The sequence below is a fragment of the Solenopsis invicta genome, chromosome 8, assembly GCF_016802725.1.
Source record: "Solenopsis invicta isolate M01_SB chromosome 8, UNIL_Sinv_3.0, whole genome shotgun sequence".
In the NCBI taxonomy this organism is placed as follows: domain Eukaryota; kingdom Metazoa; phylum Arthropoda; class Insecta; order Hymenoptera; family Formicidae; genus Solenopsis; species Solenopsis invicta.
In genome coordinates this window covers 10796527-10818661 of record NC_052671.1, presented here as the reverse complement: position 1 = coordinate 10818661, position 22135 = coordinate 10796527, and the positions used below count along the sequence as shown (strand labels likewise).

The 22135-nt window shown below is 34.6% G+C and overlaps 1 protein-coding gene across 2 annotated transcripts in view; it reads left to right on the top strand.

Annotated features, from left to right (window-relative positions):
- The first annotated feature begins 3530 nt into the window (after positions 1–3530).
- LOC105195506 (enhancer of filamentation 1) overlaps positions 3531–22135 on the top strand; it is an 81772-nt gene continuing 63167 nt past the window's right edge. For both annotated transcript variants that reach the window (XM_026135951.2, XM_026135950.2), the window contains exon 1: positions 3531–4050. In XM_026135951.2, the coding sequence (XP_025991736.1) occupies positions 4006–4050 (45 nt within the window). In that variant the 5' untranslated portion in view covers positions 3531–4005. The remainder of the gene's footprint in view (positions 4051–22135) is intronic.

Below are 22135 nucleotides of genomic sequence, written 5' to 3'. Positions count from 1 at the left end.
AATTTTATTTAGAGTTCGTTATATAAATGTAAATAAAATATTCTAAGATTTTTAAGATTTTATTCTCTCTTTCAGGAAAACTTTTAAAATCTGAAGTTTAATTTTTTAGAAATCTTCATAAATTTAATATATGAAAAATTCTTAAAAATACAATGATATGAGAAAAATATGAGAATATTTTTTATTAAAGTCGGGACTGTTCAAAGTTATGAAACTCCAAGATTTATTATAAATATTACCGTAAATACTGATTCATATAACGTTTTATAAATTGGTGTTACTCACACTTAGCTTTAATTTTGGCGATTAGTGAATTAACAATTTCCAATAAATGAGAAATGACAGAATTAATTTGAGAGAGGTGACTAATACGGCATCAATATTAATATATACAGTTTTATATTGCGTCACTGAATTCGTACATTCCGTCATCGGTGGAAAGCAACGACTCATTGCAGTAAGGAGCATTACGAAAACGTCATCTGACATTGGCATTAATGGAGATTCGTTCACTGTGACTCATGTCTCGTAGCCGGTTTACTTATCGCTACTTTAAACAGGTGTGGCGTGTGGAAATTCCGTCCCGATGTCACTGGATTTTTAACACCGTTATACAAAATTTGTCTTTTTATTTCTAGCAATTTTGTCATACTGTTTATTATAGTTACTATCATTTAACAATATGTACATATAATACTGTTAAAACTGAATTCATGAAAACTGAATGTCATACTTAATAGCCAACGCGTAAATGAACAGTAATATATGTGTAACTCTCATATAAATAAATACTTTAGACATGACGAATACATTATCGATATTAAACAATTAAATTATTTTGAATTTTTAATAATTAATTTAATGCAGTAATTTACGCGCGACATTATTATGGCAGATGTTTACTTTAAATTTTATAACGTATTCCCTGCAAGCGTCATGAAATTCATTTTGCATGCAAAACGTTTTGTCGAAAACGTTTAAATTAAACCTACTACTACTATTCAACACAGTCTTAATGGCTATTGATAATTGCAGAATTTAAATCGCATTTAAAATTCAACAATTCACGTAAATTAACGTGTGCAAAATTCTGCATAAGAATTTATACAAGTGACAACACACGCAACGATCTATTGTCCGATGTTCTCATGAATTTTTCCATCTGTTCGACTGATATAAATGTCCGGTGCGAAATACATTATTGTTATTATTCCCGCCACAGTTTCTGGCATTTCGAGACATTCTGCGGAGATGGCGTGAAAAAGAGAATAATATAATGGGCTATGGTCCTTGGAGGGACCGGTTGACGTAACCGGTCCACTATTTTTAACCGCATCCTTTTGTTTCACTTTTTCCTGGCGCTCCCACGTCTTTATCTCTGTCTTCGCATTCTCCTTCCTACATGTTCATGTAAATAAAAACATTTTATTTTTCACTTTTTCTTCCTTTGTACCTTTATTCAAGAACACTTAAGGCAGTTTGGAAAAACAGATATACGTACATATTAAAGCTTTTAGCCTACATTGTGTCTACAAATGAAAAGTTATACATAATTATGTATCATGTGTAAATTTCAAACAGAAATAATTTAAAGTGTGTTAAGGAAAGGCTTATTAATGAAGAAAATTTATTAGACGTTTAATAGAGCGCAGTTTAAAACACGAGTCATTTTTCCTTGTTAATGAAGACACTTATAGAGAATGCTGTGCAAATATACTAAACGCTTGATAAAACATTCTTGCACACATGTTGGTCAGAAATAACCGGAATGTTTAATTCAAAAACACTCGAGGAAAGGAATTTCCGAAACGAGCAACGTAATACAAACAGTTGACTGAAAAATGCGAGAAAGGTGATAAATCTAAGAATATTAAATACGTATAATAAATATATATTAACTACAGTTAGAAGTACGGTTTTTCTCGGAGGCGGGATCGGTGAGAATGGAATGTGTCATTTGCAAGCTTTAGATACGATCATTAAGCTACCAGCGCGGCTACCGTTGCGAATACAAACGAGATCGTCGCATACAGGATGTTAATTTACGAAGAAAACGCGTGGAATTTCTGTGAATAACGTATTAACTTTATTCATTCGTTACTGCGTACGCTGTATAATCACAAGACTGAGAAATTAATTTTTGCTCATTATAAATCGTTAACAAAATTTCTTTTTAAAAATTATTTCGACAGTATGATTAATAATCCAAATTACAACTGAAATTACAATATTTTAAGCCGACTCCAAACGACATGGCCAACATTAATCAATATCCTGTCATGTCGTTAATTAGAATCATGCGTTGTCAATGTTGACATATTGGCTACAAAGATGATTTTTTTTAAATACATGGAAGGAAACGATCTTGGCCTATCTATATTATGACTGCGTTCCAAAATTCACTACCAACAATAAAAATCTATAATATATGTAACGTAAACTTTAGATTGTTAGCGCTGGCAATGAATTTTGGAACACACCCTGCATTGATCAAATGCGCACGTACGGCATTACAATAATGAATATATAATATATAAGATATCCGGAAAATTGCCAGCAGTACTTCGGAAAATGATTAAAAAAATATCACAATTTATTTTTTATAATTATAATAATCATAATTTATTTTATATTTTTTTAACAGAAATAATTTTATTTCAAATTATTTTGGCGATAAATTACAATTTTTAAATAAAATAAATTGTGATTGTTTTAATATAAAAATGGCTGTAACTCGGAAATGACTTATTTGCGGACTTGCGTTCATATAATTTTTTTTTTCTTTTTGAATTCTGAATCTTTTCGAAGTGCTGCGGGCGATTTTCCGAACACCTTGTATATCTTCCGCAATATAATATCGCAATATAATATAAAGTAATATATTTTTCTTTTTAAAAATGTAAAATCAATGTTCCCGATTGGAGCAATAATCTAAAATTTATATGACAAATATCTTGAAATTTTTAGCATTTAAAATATCTAAAATATAAAAATTGTAATAATATTAATGATGCTTAGATTAATAGATATTAAAAAAAGTTCAACGCAAATTATTCAATCAATAATTTAAAAAAAAGAAAAAAAATCTCTTTAATGACAATGTTCCTGTGACACGGCTACAATTATTTCTTCCTCACTATCCATCTTTTCAATTAGTGCACATTTATTAAATATATATTAGCCTACATTTATATTATTAATATACACATATCATAAAGGGCGCGGTCAAGATGAAGCTACAAACACTTTGAAGCATTCATTGGTCGAATTATATTCAAATTTTATACAGCTACTCAAATATAATAATAGAACAGTCTACGAGAAATTTTTTAATCCTTTGAGATGTGACACATTTTTAAACTGCTTCAAATAAAGATAAATATAAAAAAAAGAGAGAAAGGAAGAAACCTTTCCAAAACAGCGCGTTGGCGCGTACGCGTTACACAGGGGGATGACAGCCGCTCGGCCGTTTCCGCCGGCGGTCGGCGGCACTCGGCTGCGCTCGGCGGCGCTCGGTCGCGCAGCTACACCGCCCGGATCCGTCAGTCCCGCGTACACTCTCGAGGTGTGAGGGTGCATCTCGCGTCACACGCTGTCTCCCCGGCGACTTTTCTACGCGATCACGGGAAAGCTTTCTCGGGATCTCCGACCGCTGCACTCCAACGCGTTGTCCGGAGCGTCGGTGTAACGGCCGCGTGTTTCAACGAGTGCCGCGAGTGGATTCGCGTCGGTACAGTGGCGAAAACTTGACGAACTCTAGGGAAAAAGGGCGGCGATATCGAGGAGAGAGAGCGAGAGAGAGAGAGAGAGAGAGAGAGAGAAAGTGAGTAAGAGAAGGACGGTCGGAGTGAGGCTCGTGATCGATCTACAGTGTGTACTCGTCAAGGTGTTTTCCTTCCGCGACCTCCCATCGCCCCGGTCACATCTATTATGTCACCGGCCGCGCGTGCCGGCAGACCGCTCTGATTCGAGGAACTCGCAAGGCATACTAGAACGCCCGCCACGATGCTGCCGCAGACACCTGACATCATCCCGACTACGCTGAACCAGGTAAGCGATGTGGCGGCCGCTGCGGGCTGCGGTGGTGGCGGCGGCGGCGGCGATGCGATGCGATGCGTTTAGACCGGAGGCGTCGCTCGCGCGCGCCGGTCTCGCCGATCGGAGCCGGTGGAATTTCGTCGAGTTCAAATCTCCGCAGGGCGCCACTTCGCCGCTCGGCGCCGAGAAGTCTCCTCGCGTCCGTCCGTGACGAGTTTTTCTTTTCTTCGCGCGAGATACTCGCGACCGAGCGCACCTCCTTCGCTTCGGCGGAGAAGAGGCGTCTCTGGACACAGGCGGCGCGGCGTCACGGGACACATCCTTCGGCATTTCGAAGGTTCCAACGCTAGAACGCGAGAGGTTGGAACCGAGGTGAAGTTTGTTTTTCGACCCGAGCGCCACATGCCTCATTAATCCTCTTTACGAGTCATGATTAATCTTTTTTTTTTTTACGTTATCACACTCGATGCAAATTATTTCAGCTTGTTCGCGCGCAATTATATTTTTTTTTTTCTTTGTATTAGTAATAAAAGATTCTGAACAATACGAGGTAATATTGAAGGGGCGATTACGGAGAGAAAAATGTCAGATAATTTTCTTCTATCCATGTTTACGACAACGAGAATTGAACTCAGCGGAAGCAAACCGGTTCCGAATGCGTGTCTGCGAAGTTGGCACACGACGTATTATTAATTTAAAAGAAAAAGGGACCTGTGGTAACCTCAGTAGCATTTTTCATAGTTTTACAGTTCCCGACAACTATTAAAAAAAGTTAGTACATTTTTTTATTTTCAATTTATCCGGTATTAAAAACGCAGGACTTTTTGTAATGTTTGTCAGGAACTGTGAAAAAATCTACTGTAATTAGAGTAACTCCGATACGTGCAGCACCCAATAAAAACTTAATTTATCAAGTAGTATTTACTATGTTTAATTCATGACATAAAATGTACCAATAAAAAAACTTTATTGTCGTGTCTATTATTAAAAAAAAAAATTAGAAATACGAAATATTTATTTTCTTATATTTGAAGAGAAAGAACTTTAATAAACCTTTGCGCTTTTGCCATACATCAAAAGAAGTGGGATTTATGGTCATGAATGAGACAATCAAGTTGAACGAATAATATGAGAACTAAGTTCTTGTACATTTCATGTACTCCGTCCGTCTTTTACTCTCTTTATACGTACTTAAATATCACGAATTAATCTTTTATACTAGCCTCACTAAATCTTTTATACTTCCTACAGAGAGAGAGAAATCATTTCACGTAATAAATTGTAATCAGGTTTGAGTATTAAGTGGTTAAAAAATTGAAAGTTAAATAATAAAATTAAAAAGTTAATAACTTTTCACATGACTTAGTTAATTTCAAGTGATTTAATTTTTAAGTTTAACTAGTTATTTTTGAAACACACAAACTTTGATTTATTATTTATTTTTATAAAAGAAAAATACATTCCCATATAAAAAAATATTTTTTTTATTATTTTATACAAATTTAATTTACAAATAAAATATAAAATTTGTTTGATAATCCATATTATAATTGTTTTGAGTAATTTAACTTTAAAAACAAACGAATTTTCAGTTTGATATAAATAATACTTTTCAAAGTTAACTTTTAATTTAACTTAAGTTAATTTAATCTTAACCGAGGGGGAATTCACAACCCAAAATTTTGTACACCAATGCCGATTTTTGGCATTGCTGTAAAACACTGCCGACATTTTTGTACACTGCCGACAATGCTTATTGTTAGTCAATGCCTACAATGCCGTCAATCCTATATTAAAATTAAGGCAATGCCATGCAATTATGAACACTACCGCGTGCCCATTATCATACGCCAATGCCTGCACAAAAATTCTAAAGCTTTCCCGAAGTATTCAAAAATTTTTGTGCTCAACCCCATGATCGAAAAACCGACTCTGAAGTGAGCTCACCACTCCTCAACCACTGACGACAATGCCGTCAATATTATAGATCACTGCTTACTTTTTTCGGCAGTCCACTGCCGAAATTTTGTACACCAATGCCGGCTGTGAATTTCCCCTCGATCTTAACATAACTTTCAACTAGTTAGTTTTTCATTCGTGTAATTTTTAACGCAACTAAATTAATTTCACAAGCCATTAACTTTAACTTAATTTAGTTTAAGAAATATCTTAACTTACCCAACCCTGATTGTAATATAGCGCTCCATTCCTTGACAAATTGGTTCAACTGGCGATGGTTTCGTTAATATTAAAAGTAAAAAACTAAAATTACGACACGATATTAATATAACATAAAGGCATATAACAAGCGAGTTATCTCCACCTCTTCTATTTTTCCTGACTTCTGGCGCGTAAATCCGCGCGCGGTCAAAATATAGAAATTACCCTATCATTATTTTGTACAAATTAATAAAACGTTGTGCCAATCTCGCAGATACTATCCCACAGATACTACTCGATTTTCCAAAGCTACTCCGACGTTTCTCTCGTGTTTCTGCAAAGGGGATCTAAAAGGGAGATACTTAACGATATTTCGCGTGAGAGCAGAAGCTACCCGAATTCAGCAATTTCTCCAAAGCCGCTAAACTATTTCACATCGTTTCCGTTTCACCACAGTTGCGCGCGATTAATCTACGGTCCCGCATGTACATCGGACGGTTTAAAGCTCCGTTATACGTACGGCGGACGTTCCGCGCGGCAGAAATTGATTAGCCTCGGTATCCTGTCACCGCCGTACAGGACGGGATCGTCTTAAGATCGCTCCGGATCGCAAACCGGGTCGCGACGATCCCCGGAAAGAGCTAATATCCGAACGCTGTGAATGATCTTCGCGATATCGAAACGCGCGAATCGGTCCGAAAGCGCGGCAGATAATATCTTTATTTTGGCTATTCCGGGAACTTTAATTAAAACTTTGTCCATTCGCCCGATTCTCGCCGCCGAAGGAGTTTCGCGCAATCTCGCAAACTCTAAGCCCTAGAATAGTTTTCAGCTGCTGATATTAATATTGTTGCGATGCATCTCGGGAGATGCTGCGGCGCATCCGAAGGAAAATTTTGTTCCCTTTGAAACTCACTTTGTTCCAGCTTTTATATTTCGATTGTAATTTGATATCTTGTAGCATTATACGGAAAGAGCTGGCTATTCAAACAGTGCATGAAATTTCTCACTTACGTTTAATCCCATTTCCGATGGTTTTCAAGAAAACCGAAATGCCCATTAGATAGACTTTGATAACGTAAAAATTTTTTTCAATTTTTCGTCACGATTAACCATCCGTCACCGAGAAAAAGAGACGGGTGACTCGATACATCTTGTATATTAATAAGCTTCTGGAAAATTACATGTATTTCTTGTAAAAATTCTTGAGTTACTAATGATTGATGACAATACACGTGTCTGTATGAGCGAAGTGCGAACAGCTGCCTTCGCATTGTAAAAACTTTCTTCAATATTTCTCTCGCGAAGTTGTCTACGACGAAATTCGAGTTTCCAAATAATACGTACGACAGCTTACGTGTCGCTTCGTTTGATGAAAAGGGAATGTATAACGAGAGGCAGACGACGTGATCGATAATAACCGGAAGGTTTCGCCGAAGGTCTATCCGCAGCAGACGACACGCGACATTGACAACATTGACATTTTATCATGTAAAGTGGCTCGAGTGCTTTATCTTCCCGTATGCAGTCCCCTTACACGCGATATATAATCAATCGAATGGAGATCGGGGATAAAAAAAAATGCCTTTCCATAATATATACGGGTACCTCTCCCTGACATTGAATAATTTTTTTTAGGAGTGACTGGAGTGAGAAATTAAATTAAAAGATATGTACTTTGATTCGATGAGAAAATTTCTGAGCGTCCCTCTCTCTCCCTTTATCTTTTAAGATTTGCATGAGAGATTTGTATTACCGATTAAGTTTGCAATTGTGCTGAAAAGATGATAAACTGATGTAATTTTTATAAAGATTCTCGGGCTCCAACAGGTGGATTGTAAATCGATTATCCCTCGTCGATAAATTGTTTAAATAGGCGACGCGAGATCCGAGATACTCCTTCGCGTTAAAGATTCATTGATTATCGCTGCTGAGTCTATTCTTATGTAACTTGGAAGGATAGATCCGAGATGCGTAATCGGGTAAAGTTGATTTGCGCGATAATTGCGTTTTGAGCAATAATCTCTCGTGCGATTAAAATTCGCCATTGAACGCGGCTAAATCAAGCGCGTCGAAATTGTTGCAATCGCCGCGCGAAACAATTGCGGCATACATTTTTCACATATCACAAACATGTCGATTTCGAAACGCCGATCAGTTGTCCCAGACCGAGTTTCGTCAGGTCAGAAATTAAAGTCGCGTAACAACATGACATAATAATGTATCACGCAAAGTTAAATACTGAGAAAAAAGTGTGCGATATAATTACACAGTGAAGTAATTATGGTTAAGAACTCCATTGTTGAAGTTATTACTGTTACAATGTTCGTAATAATAATTTTATGTGCACAGTTCTACTAACCACGAAAACATTTTTTATAAGCTATGATAATTTTGTAAATATTATTACAGTAAACGAACAAGTTATTGATAATAGAAATAAAATAAACATTTTTATATAGTAAATGCAATCACAGTTATAACGAATACTATTTTTTCAATGTTTACTTACTATTTATGTAGTGATAATAAAACTATAATTTGCATGATTAAAATAATTAAATAATTGGTATCGAAAATGATTATGAATTATAGTTAAATTGTAGTAATTGTAAGCACAATTTTTTTTCTCAAGGAATAACGAACGAGTGTAAAATTTATTTCTAGAAATCTACGCTTATTCTTATTTTGAGAATATCCTTATTTTCAAAATATTAAAGTTTGAAAAGCGATTACATCAAACAGACATAATTTACATACATTAATAAATAAATAATTAATCTTGTTGATTTCAAGAAGCAATTCTGATTATCGTCGTACTTTTAAATCTCAGGAATTTTAAATGTCAAGCGATTAACAGAGATGAGAAAAGAGATTTTGTTACAATAAATAATTTCTTATCCTTTACGAGATAAAATTATCAATCAATTGAATTTTAATCAGAGAGTTTCAGATGAGTTTTTCGCGCGGGACGACCGGGGGAACCCGGTTTCTCGGACACGTTCGCGCGAGTGGCATTGACTTTTCCGCGTATTCCCGATGACTCGAAAGGAAAGGCACAGCACGTTTCACCACGTCTGTTTGTCCACGTACGATTTCGTCGTAGGTGTCTTCTCTTCCGAGACCGCGCGCCGCTCGCCCGCTCAGGTTTATCATTCGTGGAAGGTGCGTGACGTACTCCGCGAGAGAATTCCTGAGGCGGGCCTTATCGATTGTTTCGAAAGCCAATGTTAAACAAGGCAACACCTCGTGCTGCCCCGTCCACGAAGGTGCTCGCGAGAGATACAATCGTCGCAATCGTGCGGAACGTCAGTCGTAATAATTATCCTGTTGAGTCATCACCCGGTCATTTTTCGATTTAGTCAATGCCACTTTTTCATCGGAAGGTAGAGGAGAAGGAAGTAAAATGGCACTCATGTTCGTTTTATCGAATAACTTTGTTAATGATCAATATCTTTTATTGAAACTTGGAACGGTTATGTTTGTCAAAGTGTTGTTTAACAGAACCTCTAGACTCGAAGTAATACAATATTTATTACTTAGGACTTGATAAAAAGAAATGTGACGCACTGCATAATCGGTGAAAGAGAAAATGCGCTGATAATATGGCTATCAAGCCTGAAGATAAATTTAGAAAGTTGGTTTAGTTTTAAAAACACACGGCATTTGGTTAGAAAATTATACATTTTGAATTTTCCATCGTTCAGAATTTTTTGGTGTTTATCAGAATTGGAGATATTATTTTATTCTTGCTAAACATTAAACAACAGGGATAAAATAATATCTGAATGCAGCCCTCTAGAGTGACAATCAAATTATCGAAGAAATATTTCGATATAAAACTTTCTCTTTAAAACTCATTAACGAAATCACATGTTATTGTTCAACTTTGCATTACTCGAAATGTGTAGAGCCGAATAAAAGGAAAATAACGAAATGAGGAAAGTGCCAAATTGTAATTTGAAAAAGTTTCGAAATGCTCATAAGTAAAAATGCCTTATAACAATTGTCAGTTATTGGCATATTAGCGCCATTAAAAAACGGGCGGGCTCCTAAACGAATAATTCCATAAGCAATTGTTAGAATTCGTCATTTGATAAGGTGATAATAGGATTAGCCGTAATTAATATTCACAGTAATCATACTACTCCCTTTTCCTCTATTCTTTCGCACGCTGCTTAATTTCATAGATCGACACGCTGAAGTAAACATCAGAGATTTAACGGTTCCATCATTTTCAAGCAATCCATTTTAACCTACTACGTTTATATGCAAACTATAAAATTGTTGTCGCTCCGTTATCGTCCCGTCGGCGTAATCGACGACGCGAATATGCATGCAAGCTATTTCTGCGACTCTAGTCAAGTTCTTTCGTTTAATGGCGGTGCCTCGTAAAGTTGCCAGACATACGAACACACCGACTAGGTGAGATTAGTCCCTCGCGACCACTCCCATGTTGAAGATTAAGGATGATATTTGCAGAAACGATTAAGTTAACGCTTGGCGCAGTATCAGCGCATCGCGGTGATAGCGTTACGCTCACCGTTGGCATTCTCATAATCGCGCGACTCCGTCATGCGTGTTTCTATGCAAATACCGCTTTATGCAAACGACATCGATGCCACGGTCTCTACAGAAGCTGCTACGGGGGAGACGACCTCACAGCGAATAATGCATTGTTGCGAGATTAAACGCGTCAGGAATGCACCGCCGGAATTAAACCTTTTCCGACTGAAACGTGCGGAGAATCCGCGAGTATATAATTTTCATGTTATAAATGGCAGCGGGAAGCAGGCAAACGATACATGATATACATGAAACCCTTTAATGTACTTTGAAATTAGAGCTATACATGTTAAAGATGGCATTGCTATTAAGAAGTTTGCGTATCAGATGTGAATAAAGCTCGCGCGATCAGGATGTGCATCTTACACCGGAAACATATGTATCATACTTGTAATATTAGCAACAATATTATTACAGTACCCGATGAACTTCTCCCTATAGAGTGATTAGTACAATTCCATGGCTAACAAAACGCTGATACGAATTGTGTCGCATTAATATTTATTGAGTTAATTAAAAAAAAACAGTGTGATATTATACCATTACTTTTGCTCTTCTATAAATATAAATATAGATATAAAAAAATATATATATATTTTTATATCTATGTTTACATCTATATCTACATCCATGTCCATATCTATACTTATATCTATATATATATATTTTTTTTTTCTTTATGAAATACAATTTTTGTGATTACAATGATAAAATAACGTATATTTACAAAAAAACATAAACAGAGTTAAATTACATAAAATGGAAATAAAGTATACTATAATATCATATTGTATAGAATGCATATAGATTTTCTAGCCACTGACGTGCTCTTTTTATCTTCTCTTTTCGGCAAGAGAAAACTTTTTGAAGGGAAAAATAATAATTGCTTAGATTTTCTTAAATAGTGAGAAACGAGATGCACAATGACATTTTAATCGCTCAAGCTCGAGACACGTGAGAAAAAATCCAAGGTCGTTTTCGCGATTAGAAAAGTGGAGAACAGGGAATTTAATGTGATTACAGATTTGATATCTTCTACGTACGGTGTTTCATGTTGGTGATCACATTACGCGTTGATGCTATCGCCAACTTCCAGGAATACCATCAGGTTCACTATCCAATATCATGAAACGATATTAGATATCATCTATATATTTTAACCTTCAAAATAAAGCGAATATTAAGAAAACGTTCTTGCCTCAAAAGATAAATTCACTTTATATAATTTAACTCTGATTATGTTCTTTTGTAAATACACATTGTTTTATTATTGTAATAACAAAAACTGTATTTTATAAATATATATATTTACAGAAGACGAAAGGGAATGGTGGAATATCATATTGTTTTTTAAAAATGACTCATTATTAGTTATAAATATTAACGCGGCATAATTCATCAAAAGTAAATTGTTAGCCATAAAGTTCTACCAATCACTCTATAGGAAATTTCTCTGGTATATTGAACAAAACTAATTTACAATTAAAGAGAGAAAAAGGAACGCGTTTAATATGTGAAATAGCAGTCGTGGGATACTAACAACTAATGTCTCAAAAGATACTTTTAATTATAAAAAAATTACAAATTAATGATCCTTCGTAGATTTTACACGCTAATAAGTGTCGCAAAACAAGATTTCGTGAACATTTTATAAAATATATTTCATTTAAAAGAAAATATTGTTTTATTATCTTTTTGATTTAAGAATAACTATTTGAAATAATTTCTTTGCTGCTAAGAATTATGCAATGTTCACAATGAAGTTGTAAAATCGCAAGAGCCGTCATAACGCTCATAATGCAAATGGCTCATCTTCCGTGCATAATATAACTTTATATGTCGAATTCATACATAAATTACGACACATATTAAATTCTATTACATTATTTGAAATCCACAAGACCTTCAAGCTAGAAAAAAGCTAAAGTGAATATCTAACATACTTCTCAAAATTACATAGAGAATATATATACCTGCATAAAAATCGCTGTTACCTACCAAACTGAAATTTAGTTTTTATAAAAACAGTAGTGAATACTAATGATCAGTAATCTTCAATGTCTGAACAGATTGTAACGAAGTAATTTTAACGGTTGTTTTTAGACCTTAACGTGAATTGTACGAAATATCTCATTACCCTCGTTCTTTTTCTACATTTTTTTTTCTTTAAAATAAGTTGAGCTATGCAGAGATATATTTAACGTAGACCTGTAATATTTCCAAATACGATAACATTCAAAAATTTGCTCATTAAAAATTAAATACATCTGAACTTTATTAAATATTTATTTATACAAAAGAATATACATATGTTCTGATGAAAGGTATTCCGTTACATTCCATTGTATTTCACATCATTGTAATTAAAAGCATGGTCAAATCTGTAAATTACATATACGGATGATTTTACTTATTGTGAAATACAAAGGCTAGTATCGCATTTTCTAATTATTCTCGACATATTTATGTATCCTTTATTGTCGGTGGGTAAAATTATCCAGAGCGGAAACTAAAATAGATCCAGTTTTGATTCTTGAATGTATTTGCCCACATGCGCATATAATATCTTTTCGTAATCTCGAAACCAGTTTCGACGGGATGCGTTACGCTTGACAAGATTTTTCTCAAAGATTACTCGCCTATAATCCTGTCGACTATGCGCTTCCTAATAACGTAAGCGATCGCTTGATTATAGCTGCCGTAAGGGCATCGTAATAAGTACGTTCATCTATGACGCGCGATAATGATCGATCGATCGACATATGGATCGTACCGTAGATATTAAGGCGGAGTAAAATCGTTCCGCTCTGAAATTAAACTTCGGAAATTTTAATGAACAAATCTCCGATTGGACAATTAGAAATTCCGGAGGAACATATTTGCTTCGTAATTGAGACCGAAGCCCTTTGATCATCCTCTTTGCCTTTTATCTCTCATATATAAACTAATATGCTTTTATGGTCATAGAGAGAAAAAGGAAAAAAAAATGGAAAATCCTGTAAAAGAGGATTTTTCTTTTTTTTTCCTTTTTCGCTCTATTACCAAAAATTTCTCTTTACCAAAAGAAGAAACATGTATCAATTTTATTGTTTTTTAAACAAAAAGAAAATACATATATTACTTGGAAAATGCGGACAAAGCCACGTTTAAATAAATGTTGAAAAATTCAAATAATTATTCCAATCGTCTCGCACCTCAACAAATATAATAGGATCCTAGTCTAGTTATGCAAATGAGGGTAAAAACGTTTTTGCTGCGTGCCGAAGCGTAACTCCGCCGATCATTATAATTAGATTTGCGGCTTACATCGTAACACATTCAAGGGAGATTTAATTTATTAAACGCTTAAGCGCGGGAGTCTCTTGGATTAATAAATTAGAGCGCGCTATCTAAATCGTCGCCGCGATAATTATATCGTGTCGTACAAAGTAGCTGGCGTTGCGAAAAATCACTTTCCGCATATCCTGGATTAATTGGCGATTTTTCACTCTAATTAAATCAACGCCCGGCTGTCCGCGGTAGAGGCCAGGCGCTCGCAAACGTATATTGACTCTAAATAATCCGATGCGATTAGAGTATCAGCGACAGCCGACGCACTTACATGAGAAAAGGTTGTGTAACTGGTTATAACTGCTCGCTTACCGCGACGAACGTGCAGCGGCGAGATTTTATTACCTTGCTCTTTGTTCTGTGTTTATTGTTCTTCCTTGAATAATGCGTGGCTTGCAGATATAAGTTGATACTCCTCATCGGCGAGTACGTAAAACGCTTTATTACGCTTTTTATTGGCATTGCAATCAGATTCTTCTAAAATTGGAATGTATTGGAAAAAATCTAGTTTTGCGTGGCTAGCAGCATATCGAAAACATATACTGAATAAAAAGAAGCTGAGCAACATATATATAAAGCATTGAAGTAATATATAAAAATAATGAAGAAATATGCAAGAAAAATTTCACAGTAATTATAATAATTCATTACTTTGCAAAATGTCGTTTTCACAGAAATTTTTTAACATAAAAGATATTTGAACAAATTTAATTAAACAACATACATAAAATTATTTTTTAAATAATTTTAATAATTAACTTTGCTACCATATAATATATTTATTTTGTTAAACGATTAATATGTCTAGGCTTTGTAAAATTTGAGCCCATTTAATCATACCAATGTTCTGACTTTAACAGTAATTTCAAGCGTTAAACATATTAGAAGCCCTTATATCTCTAAATGTGTTATATTATGAATATTGAATGAATGAATACACTTAAACACATTTACAGCCTCTTTTAAGGCTACAATACTAGAAATAATAGGAACATATGCAAAAAAAAAAAATGTTCACATTAATTATAATTTATTGTTCTGTAACTTAAAAATTTTATTTTTTTTAAATTTTGAACATAAAAGATATTGATAAATTTAATTAAACAACACGTATCACTTTTTAATGATTTAATTAACTTCGCTACCAGATGATACATTCATTTGTACGTTTATCAGACAATTAGTATGTCTAGATTTTGCAAAATTTCTGAATCTATTTAATAATACTGTATCAGTGTTCTGACTTTAACATAATAATTTCAGGCGTTATGCGTATTAAAATTAAAAATGCCTGTCTTCTCAAAGACTGCATCACAATTAATTTGATAAAAAAAGAAGTGCGAGAGCATAATGTAGTGGCTTAAGGCTCGAAAAGCTCATCTCAAGAAACCATCGGTCGGTGGTTTAATGAGATTTCGCGGTCGACAGTGGCGTAATTAGGGGCGGGAGTGCCCCGTGTCCTGCCGGTTAAAAGCCTCCACCACCCGCTTCTCCGCGTATTTTAATGCGATTTAATTTACCGTTAGCTGCACTCGTGGTTACCTGCCGCTCATTAGAGAAAGGTGAGTGTGTCGGTTCCGGAGTCAAGATGAAGAAACGAAGGGAGGTTCACTGATCCTCCCACTTTTTATGGCTACCGAGTGGGGCATAAATATACTTTCGTCAATCGGCACGCAGAGCTCGGAATCGCGAAATAGGAGTAAAACGATTAGCAGTAAATCGGACAGTCACAAGTTCCATCTGTTTTTCATACACTCAGAGACAAGTTTCTCCGATTCAAAAAATATTTGTTTGAATCAAAGAAATTTATGCATTATTATACGGTCAAAGAAAGATCTCTTTATTTATAGAAATTTCTTGGCTGTTCCTTTTTATTAGTATTAAAGAAGTTTGGTTGTGCAACGCAAATCTTTTTAAGTGAAAGGAATATGTATTTTTTCATGATCATGGTCAGCAGTCTTCGTGATTGATCAAGAGTAGCCGCACAAAAACATGTATATACTGCACAGTCATCTTTTGCGTATTTCATTTAAGAAATTTTTTGTTTGACTTAAGGAAATAATTTTCTTGATTCAAAATTAACTTGTTTCTTACATTTTAGTCAGTATTTCTTTTTAATTAAAAAAATATTTGTTTAAATTATACAAATAATTTATTCACTTTAAAAAAAGCTAATGACGTTATTTCTTGAAACAAATTTTTACTTTCCTCAAAAGTACTTTTACTTCAACTTAAAAAAAACCTAGTTAAAAGAAACGATTTTTTTAGTTTAAATATAATTTTTCTCTGTGAGTGTAGGAACGATCTATTTAAAGCGACTCCGCAATAATGTAAAAAAAATCACATATTGAGAAACAAATTGTTTATAAGGTAAAAAACGAATTATTTAAAAGTTGAATTATAAAAATGCATTGAGAAATTAATGAAATGAATTAATTCATAAAAGAATTACTTCAGCAATTTATTTTTTTATTTATGTCATATCTAAATATGTGATATTTTTTTCAATAGTTCTTTAAATAGTATTAGGTAGTTCTTTAGACACAGCTAAATGAATCACATATACCTTTTATTTGCGTGCGTGTTTTGCCTGACTGTGCGACAAACAGAGGAACACGAACAATCTAGTAATACCATATTATCGCGTGATATTCGCACTTTCCGTTATTTTGGTAGAAAACGTGAGCGGATTTTCACCCTATCGTGACATTGGCCAAAGCGGCAAGGACCTGCCAGGTCGAGGGTAGCTAGAGAGGAGAAGGCTGCGATCGATCGGTCTCGAGGCATAGGTATCAGCCACGTAGACATGCTGCGCCCTTTCTGACTTCTTCCTCATGCAGCTTGTTAAATATTAAAGAGTATCAACAACAGTCGGAAACATCCGCACACTCCCGAGAAAAAGAAAATCGACGTATATTCCCGGTAAATTTACAACTTACGCCGATAGCCGCTGGAAAAAGTAACTGAAATATCGACTGCTCTCGTGTCCACGCGATTCAATTATAATAATCGCGGTATTCAATTATACTGTCTTATATAAAACTCATGAACGATATTTATGTCGTCATAAATCCTTTTGATCGCGTTTCAGAGAGGTACGTACAGGTCTTTTAAAACCAATATCGACACTTGTGCACTTGATAGCGGAGTTTTAATCGAAAGATAGCTACCGCAGATTGCCATGACAGATCGATATCTTATCGTGTACTTTGTATCGGGGAGATTCTGTTAAATTGAATCGCTATTCCGATGGATTTGCTGGAACCGACACACGCACGCGTTCGATCTTAACGATTTCGATACGAGTCTGTGTGCAGCATTTATCACATATGATATTATAAATCCCGCAAATACTCGAGAAAATATGGCCTGTACTGGAGGGTAATCGTTCAGGTTCCGGTGGGCAGTTTATCAAGGAACCTTGACTGGAAAATCTCGTCGCGCTGCTCTCCGTGAGAAATCTTGACAACCGATCGATTGTTCTTGTTGTCTCGTTAAGCACGTTCCGCGCGTTTCGTTAGCAACAAGTTGTCAGACTACGGTCCGCTCTATCGCAACTGTCGCTAACTGTCCCCGATGAAGATAGACAATGGATTGCGTAACGACGACGGTTTCTTGCACGGTCGACGCGTGTTCCTTAAATATAATAACTCACACGAGGATTTCTAATGCGTCTTTTACGCTGCTTTCCACGTTCCTATTTCAGGAATATTCTTGATTAAAGAAAAGTAGAACACTTAAGATATAACGATTCCAGTATAATTGTTTTTACAGTTATCTTTCGGATAGAGAAAGATAACTGTTTCTGTATTGATGTAAAAATTAGATTCACATCGTTCTTTACGCCACTTTTAATATAATCCAAATTTATATTACTTATCAGAAAGTAATGTTTTTTATAAATAATGTAAACGGTACGTATAGTTTTATTAACGTAATTTATTACTTATTCAATTATGTAATATTCTATAATTTTCTATGATGATTGTAATTGTTTTCTAGAAGAAGCTGATTAGTTTTTATTCTGTAACATGGCAATGCTCGACTGCACAAAAAATTGGAGAATTAGAAAGTACTCCAACCATCAAATTTAATTCGTCGCACTATCATCTTTCCCGATCGCTGAAGCACTCTCTTCTCGTGAGAAAAAAGTTTTATAAAAGCAAGAGATATTACATTTGAATCATCTTATCCATATTTTTTCGGATCAAAACCGATTAGCTTCTTCGAGAAAGAAATTGAAAAATTAAAAAGTGTTAATAAATGTAAATAAAAGTGGATGATTGTCATAAAAAATAATATATTACTCCAAAAATAAGTTATACTGACAAAAGTACATATACCGTGTACATTATTTCTAAAAGTGAAATTACTTTCCGATTCCTCGAATACATTCTCTCATGGGAAATACAATATTTTTGTAGATTTAGCTGTATTGAAATTGTTACGTGAACATTGCGTCCGCGCTTTCGGACGTGTCTGTCACGAGCTGTATCGACACAAGGATTGCAATCTGTCGGGGTATTGATCCACCTACATTCGGGATACATGGCGATACACATATGCAGGATAATCTGTAACGATTCCCACGGTCTTCAGGATACTTCATACACGCGAGCATCCACGCCTCTTGGCACGCCACGCACGCCACCTTCTTCAAGGTGTTTCCGAGACTATCGGTCGATGCAGACCGCATCGGCGGCTCTCGTGAAATTTTTTTTCGAGAGCAAGCATCGTATTCGCGCGGAATCTGATTGCGCTACGTCTTAAATATCGTGTTGTTCACAGCTCCGTTTCTTCGACCCGCCTTCGATCGGAATTCCCGATATGTCTTGATTTCGCGCTGTATACGAGTACTTCGCTACAGCGATTCTCGTTAGCGCATCACTGCACGCGATAAACGCGGCTCGCAATTAATTATATTTCGCCAGGCAGATAATGCTTACAGTTTGAAAAAAAAAGAATACGTTGACGAGTTTCATGAGGGAACGTTCGTGCGATGGAATTATACGGACGTGTGGCCGTTGCGTGTCGCCTACGATGTAAATGAGATCGCGACGAACGTTCACCGTAGGACAGTGCAAAAAATCTCGCGATAAATACGCGACATTATGCACCTCTCTTTGTCAACGTTTTTCATTTAGCATCACGAAAATATTCAATAATTTTGTTGAAAGGTGAAATACATTTTAAAATTGAAAATAATTACATGTTTTATGTTAAAAGTCTTGAGAGAAAGATTTTCGGATTAATGTACAAAAATACTCACGGTCTGCTTTACATTTTGTATTTATTTTGTTACTTAATTACTTGCGTTTTTCTTCACATCCACTTCAATTAGAAATATAATAATATTTTTTTCTGAATTTTATTTTACTAGTTTGAAAGTATAAATAATTAATAATAATCAGAATTATTAAAAAATCAAAATTACTCGATTCTTTCTTTTTAGCTAGATACGTTTTAGAAGCTTTCTTTGCTCACGTCATCTGCGTAAAACATTGCCGATCTTTCGACAGATTTTTCTTGAAGCATCGTGTAGAAGAGCGTGATGCGCGAGAAACCCGGCAGATTATTCGACACAGCCGCCTTTATCCAAGCTTCTTTCTCTCTCGCCATTCAAAGAGACTTCATTGTCGAGTTTGACGCATCTTACGTTATATAGAGCAGGTGCGCGGTTTACCTGCCGCGGGCGATACTGCTCTTTCATTTTCTCTACCACGCTGCCTTTGCGCTCTGCGATCATTGTATCTCCGTTTTCGTTTCGTTTTCTTTTACACAGTCTTCCTTATCACGACAAAAATTCAACGGAAATTAATACCACATATAAATAAAACGTTTATACGTGAATACATCTCGGATTATCGTTACGATGCAGCAGCGCGATATGACCGAGAGTCAATTTACCGTACAATCTCGTAGTGCATCTGAATGCAAAATAAAATTACTGTTCAGTTTAAATTCGCGTTTCTCAAATTTATTTATACTTATTATTAGTTTCGCAAAACTCTGTATTTTTCTCCTTGATATTTTAACGATTAAAGATATCGTTTTGCAAAATTATCTCACATTTATTGTATATTACAAAAAATTGCATTGAATTAGTATTAGTCAGTAGTAGTTTTTTTTATTAAGAACAATTTTAGAAATGCAACTAGATAAACTAGGTAGAGGAAAGTCGTCGATGGCCCGTAACAGCTAAAGCTGCCGTATTTTTCGGAAACTGTACATAGCAAAGTATTAATACTGATAAAAATATAATCTGCTTATATACGCTATAGTTAAAAATTAAAAATCCATTTTTCAGTTTGTACACATTTTTTTCTATATAAAATCTGCTAAAAACAAATTCTTGAAAAACGAAAATAAAATTTGTACGATTTTCTCTTGCAAAATTCAAACAATAGTGAGTATATTATTGTTAATATTAGATCATTTTTATATATGTTTGTAACTTCCTAAAAGTCTTGTTTATATTCTTCTCTTTCACATTTTTCTCATAATGCGGGTTGAACCCGCATTATAATGGAGAATAAAATTGCTATGCGGAGTAAAGCGGATCACTTCTATATGAAAACAGATTATAACTACTAAATCGTTAATTACAATGTTGATAAATACTTCATGAATTTTCACATATTTGTTTTAATACCTCAAAATAGGACAAATATCGTCGGACGCAATAGATCTACTAGTAAGTATACCAAAAAACGTATAAAATGAAAAGATTCAATTCTGGCCTTTTAATTTTATAAACTTTGTTGTTTAATACATAAAAATATTTTTTATTACTTAATTGATCAATTTATTTTACAGTTAACTCCTTTATGAAGTTTTGTCTGAATTAGTATTATAAAAACCTGAAATAATATTATAAAAACGGCTATACCATCTAATAGAACACACTTTCTAGTTTGTACTTATATTTATAAAGTCTTATTTTTAGCTTTCGTTCAAGAAATATTGTTCAAAATAAGGCGCCGGTATTGGCGACTTTCCTCTAATAATTTCCTTTTCGACAATTTATTAGAACACCATTTAGAATAATATTCTCTGTGCATTTTATAATCGCATAACAAACGAAGAATCCGAAAAAGAATATAAAGTTATTATTTTCTAGGAATGAGGTCAGAATTTCACATATACTTGTATTATCACGAAGTGATGTAATGGCAACCGTAGTCGATAAACTTCTCGGAAAGTAATCTAACTCTTCTTAACTTCCTGCGACCTTTATAAACGTTTTGTTAGGTTTTTTCTGAGGAAAACCGTTCGGAATCCGTATTTATTTGAACCGGTTCGGACCACCAGCAGCGGCGCGATTGTTCAAAATGGACACTAAAGGACTTGCTTCTACCTCTTTCATCCTCTTTATCCTCCTTAGGGAGAATAATAGAAAGGAATAAATTACCGACAAAAAAATTGACGTAATTTATTTCAGTCTTTTTATGGGATCCTCGATCATTGTTTTTATTCTGATGCCGATAATTAAAAAAAATGATTTACTCCATCTTCGAATGATTTGTAATAATTTTTTTTTAAATATTTATAACATAGACTATAATTTTGTTGAATAACAAATAAAATATAAATAAAATTTATTCTGAAAAAAGTAAGGTGAGATACTGATAAAAAATAAAATAAAAAAGTAAAAACTTTCAAAAGATATAAAACTAATCAAACTTAGAAAAAAATACGGGAAGTTTGTTATCGCATAAATTAAATTATAAATTAATACCATGTGTGTAAAAAATAATTTTTATTTCGGTGATTGAAATATTTTACGTACTTCTCGAAATTTTGCTTTACTAAATATTTATGACTATTGAATGTTATATAACTAGACCAGACTTTGCATCAAATTTGTAAAAGCATTTTTAGATCGGAAGATCAATTGATCAAACCAGAGATAATTCCATAGCATGATGGATCTTATGACGAATCATCGTCCCACGGCCATAGCGGCGATAGGTCGTGGGTCAAACGATGAAACATTCGTCAGATGTGGGTAAAACTAATTTGGCCTTCACGAGTCGAATCA